This window comes from Temnothorax americanus, unplaced genomic scaffold (assembly GCF_048541705.1).
Source record: "Temnothorax americanus isolate GAGA-0224 unplaced genomic scaffold, ASM4854170v1 Scaffold12, whole genome shotgun sequence".
Taxonomy (NCBI): Eukaryota; Metazoa; Arthropoda; class Insecta; order Hymenoptera; family Formicidae; genus Temnothorax; species Temnothorax americanus.
In genome coordinates, this window is record NW_027509253.1 from 1742167 (window position 1) to 1757600 (window position 15434).

At 43.8% G+C, this 15434-nt stretch overlaps 3 protein-coding genes across 12 annotated transcripts; 1 reads left to right on the forward strand and 2 right to left on the reverse strand.

Annotated features, from left to right (window-relative positions):
* Nucleotides 1–300: 300 nt before the first annotated feature.
* LOC143893381 (uncharacterized) lies at nucleotides 301–3505 on the reverse strand. 6 transcript variants are annotated; one of them, XM_077398667.1, is made up of 6 exons: nucleotides 2864–3153; nucleotides 2172–2374; nucleotides 1690–1820; nucleotides 1431–1609; nucleotides 1081–1304; nucleotides 302–692 (listed from the first exon to the last, which is right to left on the reverse strand). In XM_077398667.1, exons 3-6 carry the CDS (start codon nucleotides 1814–1816, stop codon nucleotides 521–523), a joined length of 702 nt encoding a protein of 233 aa, XP_077254793.1. In that variant the 5' UTR covers nucleotides 1817–1820; nucleotides 2172–2374; nucleotides 2864–3153; the 3' UTR covers nucleotides 302–520. The 6 variants fall into 6 exon arrangements, with proteins under 6 accessions (XP_077254789.1, XP_077254794.1, XP_077254793.1 ...); XM_077398666.1 differs by having other exon boundaries at nucleotides 2172–2418; XM_077398665.1 differs by having other exon boundaries at nucleotides 2172–2430.
* Nucleotides 3169–7913, forward strand: LOC143893383 (uncharacterized). 5 transcript variants are annotated; one of them, XM_077398673.1, is made up of 6 exons: nucleotides 3169–3367; nucleotides 4623–4783; nucleotides 4870–4994; nucleotides 5214–5362; nucleotides 5574–5748; nucleotides 5878–7913. In XM_077398673.1, the coding sequence occupies exons 2-6, from the start codon at nucleotides 4675–4677 to the stop codon at nucleotides 5938–5940; spliced, it is 621 nt and encodes a 206-aa protein (XP_077254799.1). In that variant the 5' UTR covers nucleotides 3169–3367; nucleotides 4623–4674; the 3' UTR covers nucleotides 5941–7913. The 5 variants fall into 5 exon arrangements, with proteins under 5 accessions (XP_077254799.1, XP_077254803.1, XP_077254801.1 ...); XM_077398677.1 differs by lacking the exon at nucleotides 3169–3367 and adding an exon at nucleotides 3569–3689; XM_077398675.1 differs by lacking the exon at nucleotides 3169–3367 and adding an exon at nucleotides 3764–3923.
* Nucleotides 7703–11689, reverse strand: Sap30 (SIN3-associated polypeptide 30). Its single transcript, XM_077398678.1, has 3 exons — nucleotides 10527–11689; nucleotides 9581–9808; nucleotides 7703–8500 (listed from the first exon to the last, which is right to left on the reverse strand). The coding sequence occupies exons 1-3, from the start codon at nucleotides 10695–10697 to the stop codon at nucleotides 8369–8371; spliced, it is 531 nt and encodes a 176-aa protein (XP_077254804.1). The 5' UTR covers nucleotides 10698–11689; the 3' UTR covers nucleotides 7703–8368.
* Nucleotides 11690–15434: the final 3745 nt, after the last annotated feature.

Consider the following 15434-nt stretch of genomic DNA (forward strand, 5'->3'; position numbering starts at 1 on the left):
GACGTACGACGCATAAGTCTGAAGAATGAATAATAAATTATATAATATGTATATATCGAAATGACCAATAAAAGTACTTAGAACATATCGATGTCTGTATTGCGTTTATGTCAACTATACTGTACATGATTTGCGAATACGAAACTGATAAAAAAAACACTCAATATATTTTGATAAAAAATTATTGAATATTGATATTTAATGAAACATATTATAATTTTAATAATATAATTTTATATTATAATTATAATTTATATAATAATTAATAAACGTATATCTATAAATACGTAAATTTTTCATAATGTACAATTAATAAAAATAATTCACGTTTTTTTTCCACATAATTTAGATCGTATTTCTTTAATTATAACGAAAGTTCGCGTTCTCGCTTGTACGTAAATTAAATGAAATGACACTGCGAACTCGAGATAATATATAATTATAAAAGTGTAATAAAAACGAAGAGAAAAAATGTATCTCTTTGTTATATAAAACTATTTAAATATGTTATTCAACTAATTTAAGATAACATATTTTGGGTATCCATAGATCGCTGAGGTTTACGGTTGAAGGGTATGCGAAAACCATCAGCAGATCTGTATTCTTTTCTATTCAGATCCATTCTATTCAGATCCATTATCGACCCCATGGGTGTTGTAGATTTTGGACGATTCAACGATTCCATGGAGTACCTATATAACAGCAATGAAAACGAATATCAAATTATTTTATTTTCGAATTATTTACTGATATTTTTGAAATTTATGCAGGACGATACGTAGCAGTATAACCATTTGTCGAAATTTATACTATTAAATGGCACAATTTTTATGGCTGCAATCCATTTGATGCTACAAAAATGCTTTGAAGCGTTCTTCTCTCCTTCTTTCTTCATTGAAAAAAAGGAGAAGAGGAATACATTGCTGTTTAAAAACATTTGTATAGTTTTAAGTCGACCGACCGCAGTTTACGCGTTAAGTTTACGTGAATCTCAAAATGAGATCCGTTTTTGTTACTCCGATCTTCGGAAAGGCAGTACCGATCGTCCTTTTGGCGCTGTTCAAAGCTTTTGCGCTTTACCTTGATCGGTCGGATTGAGAGATCGGCACAGAGATACCGGAGTCGGATGGCGTTTCCATCCCGCGGTATGCAGACCGCGGAGTTACTCTACGCATATGATAGGCCATCAGCTTCTTCTCAAGGTTATTCTTATCGTTCTTCACGCTCATGTACTTATCCGTCAATGCCTTAAAACGGCGTTGGATCAGCCAATATCGGGTCTTCAGCAACTCGTACTTCTTATCCTTTAGAGCGTCGTATACAAAAATTCAGAAAGATATAAGAGATGTAATAGGAGCGATATAGGTACAAGATCATTATTATAAGAAATTAGGATTAGGAGAAACCAAAGCGATAACAATTTTATGTACAAGTTCAATGAAGCGCTGGCTCAATATTTTCATCTGGTTGCTCCGGAACGTGTCGACTTTCAACAGCATTTCCAGAATCTCGGCGAGCGGCTGGAAGTACGGGATCAACCTCGGCATCAGCGGCTCCTCCAGGGCCAGCGCCATGGTGCCATGCTGGCATTGCGGACATTGCTGCTCGACTGTAAAAGCCACAAGTGGCGAACAATTGAAATCGTGGAAAATAGATCGTAACGCGCGAGAAACTTTTCTCGAAGTTTACCTTGCCGCAAACAATTCTGGCAGGAAATATGGCCACACTGGGTGACGTGATAGGGACGCTTTCCTCTGTACAACGGGGCGAAGCACTTGTTGCAGATCATCCAGTTCAATTCAATCATTTCCGACATCTTGCTGAAAATTGATCGTAAAATGTAATTTTCGCGAGACTATACTGATCTCTCTCGCGATTCAACCTAGGTAGAACAGAAAGTCACAATGAAGTTCAAAATAAAGTTAAAAAGACGATAAAGTGGCCAAACATCGTCAGTTTGCCATCATTTTGACATTATTTTGATTCTATTGTGACTTAATTGCTGTTCTACTTGGGAAGCAAGTCCGTGCCAAGTCGTACAGCGATCGTAATTTCGAACACGGACTTGCTGATCTTCGATCGAAACGATTTCCTCGTTATGCGTAAGTGTGCGTAAGGCGTTAAATGAAGTTTATCTACTAGATATATACGTTACAGAAATCGAAACTTACTTCCGTATATAATCAACTTGATTAATCGAACGCTATTTTTCTGCATAGAAAAAGATACGGTTTGAAATGGCGGAATGGCGCTCGGAAATCAAAGCCGTTCAACGTTCGCGCGTTCTTTTCACGGCGCAAGTAACATAGGTAGATTGGCGACTCGCCGATAAAAGAGACGGGGACCAATGGCCGCGTTCAGCAGACAAACACAACTGTTGAGTTCGCCTTATCAACACTCTGCGTTGATTGATTGGTTCTAAAAGTAAGGCTGAGTTTCCACCGAGCGCGTCACGCGTCGCGTCGTCACAAGTTAACCAATCGAAACATCCAATTTCATTACATTCTTGTGACGGGATCGAAATGGGATGTTTTCATTGGTTCAACTCGGATGACGCGACGCGTGACGCGCTCAGTGGAAACTCAGCCTTAGGCTGCGTTTCCACTATACGCGTCGCGCGTCGCGTCACAACGCCGCGTCATGAGTTATCCAATCAAAACGTTTCATTTTATGACGTCATTTCCGACAAGATCTCGCGTCGGTGAAAAACGCTATAAGTGAAATCCTTTGTTAGATCTTTTAAGTTTGTTTGCAATTGCAAAAGTTAATCGTAAAAAATTGATCATTATTATTCACAATCTAATTTTTCTCTCCACATTCCCCAAGCAACCAAAAAGTAATAATTCTATCAACAAATAATTACTTGATAAATCAATCGGAGTTGATCGAAATTAATATCATAAAAACTTTTATTGTTCTGTGCGTCCCTAAAAGCATCGATCCTTGAATTTAACACCCGAAACTCCGTTTCCTATGAACTTCGTCAACGACGAGAACCCCGACGTTTCCGCCGGGGAGTCGTCCGACCAATTGGCGCGCCCTACGGCTCGGCGGTTCGGCCTCGCGGGGGCAGATATAATACCCAGTCGCCCCTCTACATCGGCGACGTCGTCGCGTAGTCCCGGAGACACCCGACACCCGAGCGCAGATATAGGTATCAGTTCCACGGTACACAGTACACACTGTACACAGCGCGTCGGTTGTTCGACGGCGTCGACGATTATCGGGTGCCGCACGCAAAACAAAGACGCGGTGTAGCGACGAAGCACATCGCCGAAGCACCGTCGCTCCCCGTCGTCCCGGAACACAGGTCATCGTGTGATCGCGAAAAATGCGACACCCGCGCGTATGAGCGAGTAGTCCCTAGGTAAAAAAAAAGAAAAAAAGAAAAAGAAAAGAGAGAAGAAAAAAGAATCGACGCGTCGTACCTGCGCGTTTGCGACGCATCCCGTGCGCGAGACGTCGCGCACGTATTTGTGTAACAATACATATACATATATATATATATATATTTCACGTCACGCCACGGTAACTGCCATATCCGATTCGCTCCCGAGTCCGGTCCCGGCTGTTCTTTTTTTCAGTTTTTTCTCCCTTTCTCTCTCGCTTGCTCTCGCTCTCACGCGGACACGATCGTCGCCGTCGCGATCGCCTCCGGCCTCCGCGATACGATGCTCCGTCGTCCCGAGGTGCGATAGCCCCCGGTATCCGTGAAATCGAGCTCGATAACCGCCAAGCCGCCGCCTCTCTCTCTGTGTCTTTTTTCATCTCTTTCTCTCCTTCCTCTCCTCCCGACGCCGATCTCTTCTCTCGCGCGATCTCGCGAAGCGAACCCGCCGCCCGCCGCCGCCGCCGCCGCCGCCGCCTCCTCCCGCTTCCGCTCGCGTTGCGTTGCGTTGCGTGTCCGCGTTCGCGACGCCTGGGTAAGTTGATTGTCGCGTACGACCGGACGACTGACGCCGAGTGCCTCGCGACGCGAGCCAGACCGCGATCGACCGAAATAAAGATTCCGAAAGATGGATGAAGCTACGAACTGATCGCGTGATCTGAAATTAAGAGCCGCTCGTCGAAAGTGGAATCGATCAGTCCGATCTGTTCGAGAGACTCTCGTGTCGGAGTCGAGCGAAGGAGGATCTCGCGGTCGCGCTGGGCGTTCCTGAGGGAGAGGAGGGAACCAGCGACAATCTGTTTCCTCCGGCCGTATTGTACTTGTGTTCTCCCGTCCCCCCTCGCTCGAATAAATTAAGTGTCGTCTCGCAGATCGGAACGGAATTACGGGGGAAAAAGTCCTGAGCAAGTCCGTCAGTTTTTTTTCCTCTTTTCCTTTGCGAGAGATCCCGCAGCCGCGATAGCTTTATGTAATGACGATTGAAATGAACGACCGTCGATTCGAGCACTCGAAAACAATAACGAACTAATAATGGAGTAATGATAAAGAGCATACGTTAATGAAGCTTTTGAAGTAGCTGACGAAACATTTGATTAATTTCTTTAAATCTTATTTTCCGCTGGTTCAGAAGTTCAGTATTATTTTGAATGTTTTCTTGTTCTTCGAATTTTACATATTACGGATCGTTCCTTCGGTGAAGAGAATTATTTGACGTTTATCACGTTATTGACAGGTGATCATTAAGTCGTGCCACTATCCTTGAATCGCGCGAGAGTAAGACAGTCATGGAGTCGTCGGATAGGAAGAACGTGTATCTTACGAAGACCGGCGACAACTCCATGAACTCGGGAATGAGGGAGACTATGATCGTCGGCCAGACCAACATGGCACCAGGTATATATAGCCGGAATAAGAGTCGTGTAGATTCACCCTGCTCTATACCACCATAGTATACCACCGCCTACGTATTTCCTTTGCAGAATGCGGTGGAGAAGGTGTGATGAAGTCCAATAACGTGACTAACGTTTCCGCTAATCAGGCAAAGTGGTCTAATACTCCTGGCCCTAAAAACTACATCATCAACTCGGTGCCGGTGAAGAACGAGGTGCGACAATCGATATAATACTTCAACAGTGATTAAGTTTGTAACAACAAACTCAAATGTAGAAAAACATATTGCGATTCGAAAAATCTATCTGAGGAAAAAGGAGAGAAATCGTTATTTAAATTAGGGCCGTAACTGATCGTTATGAGTGAAAAATGTATTAATAAATTCCTTGTGATCTTTGCGATAATTGCAATTGGTATTGGGTCCATTTTGCAGATCGTACATCTCGAAGACGGTAATGCGCATTGCAACAACAAGAAAGTGTATTACTATGATAGACATTACACCGGACACGAGGAACCAGAGAGGCCGACGCGTAGAGGAACGAAGAGATACAGGGACAAGGATGCACCAAAACGAGCGCTGTACGTTGAATTAAAAATGTTGAATTAATAATCAGACAGAATTGTGTACTTTGAAGATGTAGCATTGATAATGTTATTTAGCTCTTCTGTCTTGTGATTTTATCAGTGGTTTTTGTAAACGCCTAAGCAAAATATGTCGATACAAAAAAATATTTGATAAATGTTGAAGCACTTGTGTCACTTAACGCGATTCTACATCGATGCGTTACAGATCTGCATTTTTCTACTTCTGCCAAGAGCTGCGCGGCAAGATGAGAGAGTTGCACCCCGAGATGGGAGTAGGTGACATTGCAAAGGAATTAGGAAAATTGTGGATGAGCACGGATCTACAGACAAAATCCAAGTACATGGCCATCGCGGAGGAGGATAGAGCCCGATACGAAAGAGTATGTTTAAACTGAAATATGTGCTTGAAACATTCCGAATGATTTTAATTCTGTGGATCTCTCCGTTAATGTATGGATGATTGTTCGTCTTTACGCATGAAATTAACGAAACAATTTTTTAATGCGCAGGAAATCATCGCCTACAACAAGAGAGTTAAAAATTACGACCCGGAAGAAGTTGGGACCGTATAAATCCGCAATGCGGACCCATGGGACGGACAAGGACGACAACGTTTATTCTAATTCGAGTATTCGAATGCAACGTATGAGCTGCAACGGACAACCGAGAGTTCACGCTTGCGACAGACAAGCGAGTTTTACTACTAACCTAGAATTATCGTTGTATATATTATGTATACTGTTGATATTGTCCGAAAAAGAAAGAAATTGTGTCTCACGAAAATTCGGTTATATACTTACGATGATAGAAAAAAAGAGCCAAATTCGAAAAGAGCGAGTTCCATTTTATATATGAATTTCTATATCGTACGCAGACGCTATATTATATATATGACTAACATGTTCGTTTATATATAATTATGTATACTTTACGTATGATTATATGATATATATCTATTCCATACGATAGATATATGTCACAAAATAATATATAGATATACATCTATTATATATAATTATATATAATAAGCACAATAGATTCTTAATTATCCAGATCTATTTCGTCGAACATTTTGATTATTCGAACGTTCTTTATACTACTCGTGTAATCTAGCATTCAGTCGATCGAGCGTTCGAATAATCGAGATTTTACTACATACATTTTAAGTATAGTAAGAATAATAGTAAATCAAGTAACTGCTATTATACTGCATTAATATTAAGCAATGATAACGATAACGGTAACGTTCGAGAATAATAAAAACGTACATATTGCACCATGCACCTATATTGCATTGTAGAGTTACAGTAGATTGCTTCGCCGAGACAAAAGAAATGATGCGAACGAAAGAGATTGATCGGAACAATAAGGAAGAATCAAGATAATTCTGTATTAGGATCGAGCTACGTGCAACATACGAATTTTGTCGCAGAAGATTATTAAGGATAATTTCGCTACCTCGTAATAATCGATTTTATCGGCGGGAATAATTTGATGATGCAGTGGGCAAGAAAAAGTATGCGTTGTATTGCGAAATTGATTATCAATTGTTTGGACAACGCTTATTACTTCGAACAGAGCATAGGAACGCTAAACATATTAGAATTAAGAAACGGTTAATATAACAATATGTAGCATTTCCAACAAACTTATTACAGCCCCATAATAATTAACCGTGATAGAAAATTATAAAAAATTTTTTATATTTGTTAGATTTAAAGTTCGTCGAAAACGGACAATCTGTAATAAAATATTTTGTTAAAAAGAAGATATCTTTTTGCAGAATCATTAGCTTCAAGCAATTTAGAGATATCAAATCAAAATGTAATTTGATAACGCGCGTTAAAAGCTTCCTTTATTTCGCCGCTGTAGTAACATTAGGCAACAAATATTTTGTCGACTGAACAATTTTTTTTTTCCATATTTCTTCGTTATCAGTGTTGAAGATTTGATTAAATGTATACCGTTTTCCGCTTATAATAAGTTATCGAATAGAAAATATGTGCCGATGCCTCTAGGGTGCGTTCGGGGAGCGCGCTATTAGCGCTATTGCATCATTCTATCTTTATCGCTCATCAAGTGTAGAACAAGGATAGAATAAGCAAATAGCGCTAATAGCGCGCTCCCCGAACGCAGCCAAAATTACAAGAAAAATTCATACGTTTCTTCACCCACCGTGAATGTTTTTGACAAATTAAATTTATATACATGCGAATTATTCTTCACACATTTTGTCAAATGAAAATCTTTATCAAGAAAGTCAATAAATCGATCGAAAAACCGAGGCAAAAAAAATAACGATAACAATGATTGCACTGTTAACGAGCATGTGTGAAGGTATGTACAATAGGAAGTAAAACAAAAACAAAAAAACCGCGGTCTTTATACATGTCTTATCGGACGCTACTCATATTCATACTTTAAGTATAGATACATAAATAATATCAGGGATATTATATCAAGATCCCGAAACGACGGAACGTATATTCTCCATGTATTTTCTTTTTTTTTTTTTTTCAATAAAGGTAAAATAGATAAAAACACATTGGCTTCATAGAAGTCATTTATTCCTGTCGTATTAACTGCGCATTTATCTTTTCCGGGCAGCATTTTCCAAAGTATATCACCACCCGCGATTTTTAAAACAAAATCGCGAGTGCATTTGTACATTTTTACATTTGTGCCAATTTCATACGAGAAGTGCAATGAAAAATAAAATAACGAATGATTTTGATACTGGAATACATATATATATGCTGCGTTACCACCACACAGCATATATACACATATGCATATATTACATATATTTTTATATATTATATATACATCTATTTTGTTATATTATTTTAATGGACAGCTTATAAAATACATATATATATAATATCTATATATATCTATATATATATATTAACAAGTAAAAATTGATATTACACACTTATCACATAATTAATCAGTACTGTTATTACAGTCGCGACATACGAAAATTCCCGTCGTACAACGTTACGTCGTATCACTGTTGCTCAAACCGTTCTTTTGGTCTAACTTATTCGCGTTGGTCTTAACCGTATATATGAAGAAACTTAGAGCCTCCTTCTCTACAACGGGGATGGTCTTGAAATGCTTCATGAGAGTCTGCAATAAAAATTAGATACGTGATTTTCTGAAATCTTAAAAATGTCATGAAACAGCTGGTTTTTTTTCTCATTGTTCATTCGAAATTATAAAAAAAAATAATAATGAAATAACAACGAATCCTTCAGTGAAAATATAATAGAAAATGACGTATGGCAACTATTCATTTTGATCCTTACTTCGAAAATTCGAATGTCATTCGTCGAATTTGAACGCCTATTGAATTCGTGGGCGGGCTAATCCTCGGACGAGGCTCAGGTTGGGTCAAAAAACATAACAGAGTAAGGCGGTGCTTCAGGCAGGGTATCGCCCCTCCAATGAAGCTTTCCTTGCCATCGAATTCATATTTCTTCCTTAAAACGAATAATTAATACGTCACTTTCTGTCATACTTTCATTGTATATTTCGTTATTTTCTTTTCTCAATAATTTTGAAAAGTCATAACGAGTGAGAAACTTGCACTCAGGCCATTTGCAATTACTAAGGTAAATTTATTTATTGATATTATTTTTATCGATAATTCTTAACGGTTATTGGGGGAAAGTCTGGAAAGACTACGTCTTTATCTGACGTCTATATCTGTACCTTAGAGGTAAAGAATCGCATCTCCAGTTTTGTCTCAAAACAAAGTTAATTTATTTTTTCTAACATATGCCTGGTGCTTAAATTGTATATATTGTGTGTAATGATAAAGGGTCTTACGTTTATTATTACTAAGACACAATGTTCAGAAAGTCATATTGAAAATTTTCATAGAAATAATAAACGTTAAATTCTGTTCTCTCTACATTTACGTATAATAATAAAGATACGATTCTCTTTACCCATAAGGTAAGATCTTGAAACCTCTTAAACTACATTTTACACAATATGCTTTTACAAATAATTTAACTTATATAATAATTTTTGTATTTAAAATATTTATTATCTCTCTCTCTCTCTCTCTCTCTCTGTATACGCACACACATATATATCAATTCTTACGTTTATATTCGATCAATCGATTTTTGTGCCCATAAATATTATATTATATTTATCGCACGTAACGAAATAAGAGAACGATAACGTTGCTGTACTTACATCCGCTAGCTGAGCCTTGTTGAGACCCGGTCGGGTAGAAACTTTGTAGTGCCTCTTGTATCGCCTTAATGTGCCGACTTGCAATTGGAAGAGGTCGACTTCTGGGAGGTCATTGTCAGTCTCGCCCGAGTCCTCCTCGGAATCCTTGCGCCTCCGTTGCTGCTGCTGCTTGGTTCTCGCACACTGGATCACTTGCTTGTGATAATCACAGATGTATATATGTCGTGCCTGCACAAAGTACACAAAGAAGGGATGTAACAGAATATAGCAATAAAAGCCGTAGGCGTCGACGGTTGGCGAGTTCCGCGTATGTTCGAGATCTATTCGTCGAATGTCAATTCGCCGGGAAACGGAGTATCGCGTTAAAGTGACGTAATTATTTTACAAAAAAAAAATATGCTAAAATTCTACGAATAAATTTCTGGAAAATCTTCACTGTCTCTGACGCACTTTTTCGACGACTTTCACGTCGAACGCGCCCAGTCCTAACGAAAACACAACAAGACGCGAAATCAAATTACATCGCGATAAATAAAATTTATTTATTTGTTCGTCGGTGCTCCTCGTTAGCGCGCCTTTCTATACCAATACTAAATACGATCACAGTCGTACAATAATAATGTAGGTAATCGTGCAAGTTGTATCGCGCATTAATCGTGTCAACCAATGTCGGTCACCAGCCGCCGGACCCTCGTGGCGAGAATCGAGCGCGTTATCGGTATCGATAATTTATGATAGTGATAAATATATACAGCGCATTGCGCGGAGCACGGAGCATATACAGCGGACGTCGCGCGTCGCCGGCGGCCGCGGACGCTCCGGTTTCGCGTGACAAATGTGACAATCGAGCGCGGGGCGATCAGAGAGCGATACGCGGGCGCTCGCTGGCGGTCGCCAAGCGCGTATACGTAACGCAGACGTGCGCGTCGCGCGTCTGTGCACGTACCATGTGATCGAGATTGAGCTTGAGCCGCCGCTGGGTGACGGTCTTCTGGATGCGTTTGCTGTAGGACGCGTTGCCGGCCGGGCGGGAGCATCGCTCGCCCTCGTCGACGAGGCAGCAGATCTGGTCCGCCGCGCCCCGCGAGTCCTCCTCGCCGGTGCTGAAGCCGTTCATCCTGGCCCCGGGGGAAAACAGTCCTGCCGGTCGCGATCGCGTTCGGCTGCTGCGTTCAGTGCCGTCGTCTGCGACGACGGCGACGGTGACGATGACGACGACGACGACGAAGATTCGCGCGGTCGGTGCACTCGTGTCAAAAGTCTTCGATCGCGCCGGGGCAACCGGCGATCGCTGGACGGTGACCACGACGATGATGATGACGGTGACGACGACGGTAACAAGGGCGCGTTGGGAAACGCCGCACGCTCATAATTCTCCTCCGCGCGATCCGCGGCTATCAAAAGCCGCGAGTTCCCCTACTTCTCCCCTCGCGGCCTCGTCCGTCCTTTCGCGCGGTCCGGACGGCGGCGTACGTACGTGGCGAGTATATCTCCGTGTCCAATGTCTATATGGAGTCGACCGAAGCGGATCGGAACCAAAGCCAAGCCAAGCCAAGCCAAGCCAAGCCAAGCCAAGCCAAGCCAAGCCGAGCGAAGCCGCGCCGAACCGCGCCACGCCGCGTCGCGACGTGACGCGCGCCGCGCGCGGTGCCGCGCCGGGTCGCCGATCGGTCGCCGACGTGACCGAGCGCGCGGAAAACGTCGACGAGCCCCCTCGGGGCTCGCGACCGTCGCCGGAAATCCGGGACGGTAGATTCTCCGCTGGCCGGCCGCGCGCCGAAGGACTTCGCGGGTCCGCCGGCGATTCCCGCCGCGCTCTCCCGCGTTCGCCAAGATACCTCACGACACACCGATACGCGCAGTTATCGGGACACGACTGAGAAACTCACTGCCGAGAGGGGTTTACCGCTCGCGTTTACACCGCGACCGACACCCGCGCGCGCGACGCCGATGAGAAAAATCCGTCAACGACGACGCAACGACAGGTCGAACGACATCCGTGCGTCAGCACAATCAGTCTTCGACTGAAACTGGAGAGTGGAGAGCATCTTACGCGAAACATTTACACACCGCGTAATCGTCGTCGGAGCGAGCTGCCAGGATCGCTTTTTCTTCACGCGCCTGCGCGTGAGGGGCGGGGGGCCGTCCCGACTCCCGCGGCGACCGCGGCATCCGTTGCTAGCTCCTTGGACCGGAAACATCGTCGACCAGTTAAAATGTAGAACCGCGAACCGCAGAACGCGTCGGGTCCACAATGTTGCGTACACTCGACACTCGACGACGTCACGTACTTGCACATGTCTTCAATCACGTGTCAAATAAAAGAAAAAGAAATTCCATTACATCACTTTCTTCTTTCTTATCGCACACTTGAACTTGACTGGTCGGATTCTTTTGCGTACGCATTTTAAAAAACTGGTTGAAAAAATATATATATTATATATTCACGTATATTATATTAATATTCAGGACTGGCAGTGAATTTCGAAACGCAGCCATTATCACGATGCCAATTGTATTCTTCTCTCTTTCTAGTACTACCTGATTGGCCAATCGCGCTGCGAATGTCATCATTTTTATGTAACTGAAAAACAATAGATCACTCATTCCAGTATATATAGAGGCTGCGGTCCACTTGACGCTACGAATGCTTCGAAGCGTTCGCTTCTTCTCCTTTCTTCTAACGAAGAAAGAAGGAGAAGAAGAGAACGCTGCGAAGCATTCGTAGCGTTAAGTGGACCGCAGCCGGAGTTCAGCGCTAGATCAGCACTGATTTCCCGCAGGTAGAATTGATCCGCGCAGTTCTTTGGGCCTAACTACGTACCTTAAAGAAAAAAGAAACTACACAACTTAATTCTAATTTTAAAATACGTGTACAGCAACACAGCGAAGCACGCCACGAGGCAAGCTTCGAGAGAATCAAATAGCATCGCGGAAAAGAGGCTTCAATTGTTCGATAAAAAATAAATGCCTCAGAGGTTAACATGCCTTCTCAAAGAATGGATTCGATTTCGACGCTGGCCGAATCGAATCCTATGGAGGGATCGGTGCCAAAATAAAAAAGAAGTAGAAGAAAATCTGCTCTGTTAGAATTGTGGAACGTGGAACGCTCCAGCACTTGACTCTACTACCGTCAACTGTGTAGAGTCCTATATATGAAGTAGAGAAAATGACTGCCTGACACTCTCCTTCTTGGTCCAATGAGGAAAATTCGTTTTCGAAAAAGAAATGCTCTCATTGGACCATCGGATGCGTTCCGACATTTAACTCCGACATACGACTGATCGTAGAACCGGTAGAAAACTGAAAAGAGTCCTGAAGAATATGATATCTTGACCATAGTTGAGCATCCAAGTATACAACATTTGTTATATCCCGTAATTTTAGATGCACGGATCACGTTTAAAGACGAGTTATGTAATATTTATTTTCTTCATTCAAAGTGTGTAGAGAAATTGACGGAGCCAATCAGCGGTCGTTGCACCGCGGTCTCGCTTCTCTTTATATAGGATTTATTACGGGAGCGTTCCATCTGACCGCGTTGCGATCGATCACAGCCACTCCTCGGTAACTGGAGTTTTTCCACTGGACCAGCCACGCAGATATTTTTATTTTAAATCAGCCAATTGGCGACGTAGTCAATCGAGTCCCACTCGTATCATAAGGTAGAGCGCATGCGCGGCCTAGAGACCCTATAATCAACAAATTTATCATGGCGGCAAAAAAAATGGCCTAGTTATTTACACCAATCTTTTGATACGCGTATCAAATAGTATTATATTCGAGCTGCCAATAATCCAACTAATTTACTAATAGTTATTTGCCATTTAACACGCGTATCAAGTGATTGGTGTAAACTAGGCCAATAATAAAAAAAAAAACGTACTTTTTAAATACAGATTTATTAACTGCATTTCGTTGAATTAATTTTGTTTTATACAAACGTATGAAAAAAGACAAGTCGTATTCGTACGATCACAAATATCCATGTATTTTTATATTATTTTTAATTCGCCACTTATAAAAAATCCTATAGAAAATGGCCACAACGCAATTTATAATACACGTTAGAAGACACGCCACACATTTTCATGCTTCAATTCGATTTGACCTTTCCCCCCTCCTGCTCCTAAGTTATCGAAAAAAAATTTTTGTAACGTAGAAAATGAAAAAAAAGAATCGGACAAGACGGTTATATTCTCGAGTGAGGTGTACTCGTCTAACGATTTTTGTTTCACGTCTCAACGGAAATGATAAATTCCGCCTCTCCAGACGCAGGTCTATTTTTTTTCTCCCAAACTACAAGCGCGAAAGAGCGGACAACGCGAGAACGAGAACGCGAGAGTTTTCCTTCGTCTTGGTTTTTCCGCGCGACGTTGGCGATCCTGCGTCGAGAACCGCCGTGTACGGTGCCGCGTCGCACCTCGCACCGTCGTCTCCTGGCGCCACCTACGATAGAAACGGTGCCTAACCTCAACGTTCTCGCGTAGACGGCCGCGACGATCCGTCGTCGAGCGAAACGAACGACGGCGCGCGGCGTCGGCCGTACGATCGGCCGTACTTCGATGAGACGATCGCGTCGGCGATAAGGGCGGCCGCGTTCGGCGTCGCGCGATCGGCTTTGCACTCGCGCATTTTCCCGCCCTTTCGACCGGCCGACATTTTATTTGGTGGGGGGCAAAAAGAAACGCACCAAAACATAAAAGGTCGGCGCTGATTGGCTTACTTTTTGCGGCTTATCTGAAATAAGCCAATGGTAATGGGAGATTTTCCCCGTACGCCGACCGTATGCCGCACGAGTGGCGTGGGGTCGCGATATTCGAAGCTGAAGAATCCTTTTAGCCGTAGCGGATCCCGTTCCAGGTAAGAAAAATCGAAATATTTTTCGCGGGTCGCGTTGACAGATCCGCGGGACGCCGCGCGGACGATCCGCGCGTACGCACGCACCGTCGGACCCGCCCAACGCGAGCGCGTCCGCTGGCCGTGGCCCGCTACCGTGCTGCGTTCCTCGTACGTATACCATTTATTTCCGTACCACCGTCAGAGCACACGGCAGCAAATGGCTGCCCGGACGGACGCGTCGCGCGCGTACGCCTCGTTGTGTCGTCTCGTCGCGCGTCATCGAGATACCGCGCGACGAAAGGACGGAACGTACGTACGACGGCGAGTCTCGGCGACGTGGATCTACTCGCGGAGATGCTCGGCGGTGCCCGCGGCCGCGGCCGCGGCCGCCGCCGTCGCCGTCGCCGCCACCGCTCGCTCGTTCGCTCGATCGCTTCGCCGCCGCCGCCGCGTCAACGACGCGTTGACGACAAGGCCTACGCGCGCGTGCACGTCCCGTGTTTCGCGTTGCTCGCTCCGTGCATCGCGACGGGCGAACCTCCTCGAGGAGGATGATGTGGCCGTGGTTGAAAAATCAATCGCACTCTCCGTCGTCGTTCCCACCATGCGTGGCGTGGTACGTCGGGACGCGCCGCCAGTAGATTTCCCGCTTCCCAAAAATCTCGCGAGAGCTGTCAAGACGAACGAGCGAACGGGCGAACGTGCGGGCGGTCGAGCAAAGTACGAAGTAGTCTTTGGACCTCGAAGAAGATCGACATCTCCATGTTTTTATCTCTCTCTCTCTCTCTGTCTCTGTCTCTCTTACGCCCTCCCTCCTCCCGCGCTCCTTCATCGCTCGGATTATTTTTCTCGACGATCGTGTACCGAGCCCGTTATTGCCAACGAAATAGATCGCGATGCTCGTGGGAGCGGAGGGTAAGATGTAAGATGGAATAACAGAGCGGGAGAGAAAGAGATGGCGAGGGTAGGGAACGAGAGTGGAAGACGGAAAAGTGTTTACACGTAGGCGCTT